This window comes from Tigriopus californicus, unplaced genomic scaffold, assembly GCF_007210705.1.
Source record: "Tigriopus californicus strain San Diego unplaced genomic scaffold, Tcal_SD_v2.1 Contig51, whole genome shotgun sequence".
Classification (NCBI taxonomy): Eukaryota; Metazoa; Arthropoda; class Copepoda; order Harpacticoida; family Harpacticidae; genus Tigriopus; species Tigriopus californicus.
This window is the reverse complement of record NW_026738876.1, coordinates 1,048-6,513: the sequence shown is the minus strand read 5'-3', so window position 1 is coordinate 6,513 and position 5,466 is coordinate 1,048. Positions and strand designations below refer to the sequence as shown.

At 46.5% G+C, this 5,466-nt stretch overlaps 1 protein-coding gene across 1 annotated transcript; it reads right to left on the bottom strand.

Moving 5' to 3' along the window:
* Positions 1–210: 210 nt before the first annotated feature.
* On the bottom strand, positions 211–863 carry LOC131892570 (uncharacterized). Its single transcript, XM_059242370.1, has 2 exons — positions 560–863; positions 211–366 (listed from the first exon to the last, which is right to left on the bottom strand). The coding sequence occupies exons 1-2, from the start codon at positions 775–777 to the stop codon at positions 234–236; spliced, it is 351 nt and encodes a 116-aa protein (XP_059098353.1). The 5' UTR covers positions 778–863; the 3' UTR covers positions 211–233.
* Between the last annotated feature and the right edge of the window lie 4,603 nt (positions 864–5,466).

The following is a 5,466-nucleotide window of genomic DNA, read 5'->3' as shown; positions in this document are numbered from 1 at the left end:
AAGAGCAATACTTAGGCACTCTGGAGTAGTGTGCTTGAGCACCAAACCTGGCGCGTGGCGTGATTGAGGCAAAGAGTCCACATTGCCAAATGCCAACAATTTCAAATTTGTTTAGAAGTATATCAGTTCGCCTAGATGTGAGAAATGTTGTCCAGCCCAAATATGAACCGTGAAAGATCCTGTAATTTTGCATTTATTCATCCAATAAACATGAATTGTGATGGCAACAGGTATTATGCACAAGGAATTGTAATGGAAAAGATGGGGAAGATACCAAGGAACATCTTGGTGCAAGTACACGTGCCATTGGGAGCGGCGGCACACCTGGGGAGACATTTCAAGCGGCACCAAGCACCATGGAATAATCTGCAGGAGAAGACACAGTGAGAAGAATCTGTTTGGTTTTGTGTCCTCAACAATTATTTTGGCGTTACAATTGTTCAGAGAGTTACAAAAAGCTCAAAAATAAAGAAGCATTTTTGAAATAACTTTAGTCAAGTCAAATCTCTCCATTAGATATCTAACTAACAAGCTTAAAGCTACACGTTCCATTTGTTACCTGTCTTCAGACCCGTCCATATCCTCGCCGCCTTCGTCAACAGTGTCCACATCAGAATCATTGATTTCCGTCTCGATTGAGATGAACTGGTCAAACATGCCGCTTTCAAAGTCTTCAATGATTTTGGCCTCTTCGGCCTCCAATTCTCCCATGTCAGCCAAGGTCATGAGGGCAAAGCCAAAGAGAGCAATGACAACGGGAACGATCAAACTCTTCATGTTGACTGTTTATTTGAGTTCTGATGATTGACACAATATTGAACTTGAACGAGGCCTTTTTATATTGGTTGGGGCTAAACATGACTATATGAGATGCGTCTGCATCTTTTTATGATGCTCTATTTACCCAAAAGTCTCTCCATTCACGGTATAACAATGCACTCTTTCCAAGAATTGCATTTCTAAGGCTTTGGATGATTGTGTGCTAGAAGTCTGTGGGTTGGGTGGCTCATAAGGGCAAGGCGGGAGAGAAAGGCCGAAGTCACGGCCGAAAATACTAGTTGTTAGAGTGCTGACTTGAAACGAGCTTGAAAATATTTTGCGTTTGAGGGCCTATAGTTGAATATTTACAAAAGTAGAATAACTTTTCCCAAAGTGTTGGAAAAGGAAAAACAAAAGCTTTTTTCTTCATCAGTCATTGCGTAGTGTATTTTTTAAATTTTGTATTGCTGTATTGTCTCAGACATACTATCAAGTCTAAAATTACTTTATCTCTGTGTTAATAACGACAATTTGTCGTGAATTCATCCAAAGATTTGATGCCAAAACGAGACCAAAAAGTGCCTGCAAAAGTATACTGATTATCAGGGTAAACCCAAGTTCAAACGTTTTTCTCAATTTATTGACCGCACCTACTATTGAGGAATTTTTTAATGCGAACTTTCATATTGCTTCAAATTACAGACAAATTAGAGTTTGCAAATCTGGCTGGCCCTTGAAGATATTGTTGAAAAGGATTTTTTTGACAGAAACTTTAAGAAGATTAAACAAGGAAGAAGCCGAAAGAGAAGAGAATTGGACTTCTATGTTCTGATTCGTGAAGATTCTTGAAGGCTTGGATGTGCTCACGTTGAGTGCCGTTCAAAGCAGTCACTACAATTGACCCTAAAACTCAGGTTAAACACGTACAGTATTTGGTACTTTCGTAACTTCTCTGAACACTGCCCTGTCCCAACTTTTTCAATTTCCCCCAATACGTGAGCTCTCTCATATCTTCAGTGTACCTGTTAAAACATCCTAAAAAGACCTAAAAGCTTTCATGAGCTTTGTCCCAACCCAGGATTTAGGATCAATTCTAGTGGCAATAGAGGCTTAACATGCGTTTTGAGAGCACCTCCAAGCCTTTGAGAACCCATGTTAGGTCAAACAATGAAGTCCAATTTGTTTCATTGTTTCATGTTTATTCATTGTTCAATTTGTTGTCCATGTGCCAAGGATTTAACCACGTCTTAGAAATTAACACTATGTCCGTATCTAGCTTGGATAACACTCCTGGTAGCTCCGTGAACTTATTAACCACACTTCTTGCATTAAGGTATGGAGGAGTATCTGGGAACCCTGACATGACGTGTGCGAAACTAGGAGAATAATAACAACAATCTGACATCCGGTAATAAACAGTATACGCTGGAAAAGCGTGAATCATTCCCGTCACGAAATCCGTCCAGTTATTAGCAATCGTAGGAAGATTAGCGTGCATGGTGGCAGCGGTTACACCTGTGAACATCCGTGAAGCGATACCCAGGTGTTGGACGACTGTTCGTGTGGGTTTGGTGCCGGCTTGGAGCCGTACAAGAAGCCGTTCTTTGGACTCTGTTTTTAAGTGGTCGTCATGGCCAACGAATCACTTGCCACGGCACGGAGAAGTCGTGTACAGTGCGGGAGCACGCCCAGCGGGCTTTGGATGAGCTGGCTGCGGAGGCTCGCAATCTCAATGAACTATGCCCCATCGATCCCAATCAGCTAAGGGCCTTGGAGGGCCGAGTGCCCCTCACAGAGCAGAAGTTGCAGAACTTTGCCGACGCTGTGATTCAATGCCACGCATTGGAAGACGTGCGCCACAACACTTCTGAGATAGTTGACGACGCCACGGACAAGGTCACAGTGGGCGATGACGACGTGGTTGTGCACGTCAAGAGAAGTGATGACTTCGAGTCCCTATTCATTTGCACGTGTGGGCTGTTGACAGCTCTCCGCCAGGAGTTGGAGGTGGTGGAATATCACCACACACAGGTTCCAAGTTCCAATGGGGTGGACGTCCCATCCCAGGGCTCTGCCAAGCGCATGGATATTCCCAAACCAAAATCCCCAGAGGACATGAAATTGGTCAATTTCCGTGATTGGAGAGTTCGTTTTGAAGACTTTGCTCCAATAACTCGTCTCGCACAGGACTGTAACTTGGAGGCTCGACGAGGAATCCTGCGTTCCGCACTCCATGAGGATTGGACAAAATTGTGGACCGAGGGTTTGATTTCCATCGAGGACAGGGCGGATACTCTGGAGATCGTGACTGCCTTGGAGGGCTATCTTTGGGACAAACGTCATCCGCTTGTCAATAGGCTGGCCCTTATTCAACAAGGAAAAGAGCCAGGAGAGCCCGTGGAATCGTACTACGCCGCGTTGCGGGCTCTGGACCGTGACTGCGGGTATTCTCATATGTGCACCAATGCAGCAGCGCATCGGGAGGAGAGGTTGCGTGATCGGTTGGTCTCTGGTCTCCAGAATAAGATCATGCTCCAAGAGGTCTTGAAAATTTTGATTGACAATTTGACCTTGGACCGGGTGCTCAAGGCGTGTCGCTATCTGGAAGCAAGCCAGGATGTGAACGAGCAACTAAGTGGCAAGTCCGTAAATGCCATGTCCCCTAAGTCAGCCTACAAAGAAAAGAAGGTCAAGAAGTCGTCCAAGGAAACCCCTGGGAAGGGCAACGCGAGCAACACATGGCCATGCAAGACATGTGGAATGTCAAAGGAAAAACACGGTGACAAATGCTTTGCAGTCAAAGCAGAGTGTCTGAATTGTCAGAAAATCGGGCTCTACAAGCAAGTTTGTTCCCTGCTGTCCAAGAAGTCCAAGGAGACAAGAGGCCAACAGAACTGCCTGACGTTGAGTTCCATAAGCAAGGTGGAAGAACTGATTCCCTTGACCACGCATTTGGGCAAATTCACCAAGGTAGTGGAGTGGCTTCCAGATTCTGGAGCATTTTGCAACGCCATGAGCCTCCAAGATCTGGAAAATCTCGGTGGTGCTACGGCCCAATCGTCATTGACAAAGTCAGCAGAGACTTTGATGGCAGCAGATCGTTCTCCCCTGAAAACTCGGAGTACAATCCGGTTGGTCTTGGAAAGGGGCAATCTCAAGTACAAGGCAACGGTATATGTCTTGGATCAGACCACGGCTCCGCTCCTGAGCAAGAGTGGATGTGTAGCCTTGGGTCTACTCCCAAAAGGCTGGCCCAAAATTGGCATGTGCGCCCTGTCCCTGGCAACTCCTGGAGAAACAAGGTCACTTGTTCAGGACATGAGCACGGGCTCAGAGTTGGACTTGCGGGACAGCGACAAGCAGAAACTCATTGCTGAGTTCCCATCTGTGGTGATGTGGGGCCATTGCGGGCAATGGACGGCCCACCTATGATGATCAAATTGGAAGAAGGGGCGATTCCATCCAGAAGGTTCAAGGCCAATTCACTGGAAAGAGGCGGTAAAAGACCAATTGGAGGCCATGCAAGATCAAGGGATCATCGAGGATGTGCCTATTGGCGAGGCTCCAGCTTGGATGGTGGTTGTTCCCAAGAAGTCCTCAAATGAGCCAAGAATCACTGTTGATTTTACTGCGCTCAGTTGATTCGTGAAGCAACCTGGATATCCTACAAAAGTATCAAGGGAGCTAGTAGCAGAAATCCCACAGGGAATGGGAGTCTTCACTACCCTGGATTCACGCCACGGGTACTGGCAGGTCAATCTGGCCAAGGAGGCAAGGCCATTGACCACATTTGTGACTCCATGGGGAAGTAAACGGTTTTGTCGGAACGTGATGGGCTTGATATCGGCGGGAGATGAGCACAACTGACGAGGCGACAAGGCCCTCGCTGGGCTGGACAATGTGCTCAAGGTGGTTGAAGACATTCTGATTTTCGATCAGCAGCCAGGACGCACACACATGGAACGAGTCCGAGATGTGCTTCAGAGATGCTCAAGGGCGGGCATCACTCTTGGCAAGAAGAAGTTTATCTACGCCAAACCTTCGGTGGTGTGGTGTGGATACCACCTCAGTAACGCAGGATACACAATCAACCTGGCGTTAGTTGAGGTGGATGTACGTTCATTCTGCGGTCTCGTTCAGCAATTCGAGGCATTTTTGGCCGAGATTGCGGATTTAGACAAACCACTCCGTTCTATGTTGTCCTCCAAGGTCGATTTTATGTGGGAGGGGCACCAACAGAAGGCATTCGAGGATCTCATCAAGTTTTTGACGTCCCCGAGGGTTCTTACCCAGTTCAGAATTGGGACACGGCTCCGCCTGGAGACCAAGCGGCCCAATCCCATGTGTTCCGTCCACAATCAAGCACATCATCCTAATATGACATGGATAAATGATGTACAAGATGAATGATTGTTCCCGGAACGGTTTTTATCAAAATGGGAAGATAATGTATGTTATTTTCTTGGGAAAATCACAAAGTTGTTGGATTGCCCATTGTGTAGTCCGTTTGTCGGTCAGATGTCGACCAAATGCCAGCCTAATGCTCGTGAAGACGTCGTGATCCATCACAAGTAGCTCCTCCAGCCAGGGGTGAAGAATGACGGATACATGTTGAAGGGAGGAGAAAACAGGAAATTCTCGGTCATCGAACGACATTCTCGTGATCATTTTGAGAAGGGGGAAGAGAATCTGAATAAGCAAATCTCA

Coding starts and splice junctions, on each gene's coding strand:
- LOC131892570 (XM_059242370.1), bottom strand. CDS start 777: ATGAAGAGTTTGATCGTTCCCGTTGTCATTGCTCTCTTTGGCTTTGCC. Junction 367..559: donor ATGGACGGGTCTGAAGACAG/GTAACAAATGGA, acceptor CTTCTCCTGCAG/ATTATTCCATGGTGCTTGGT.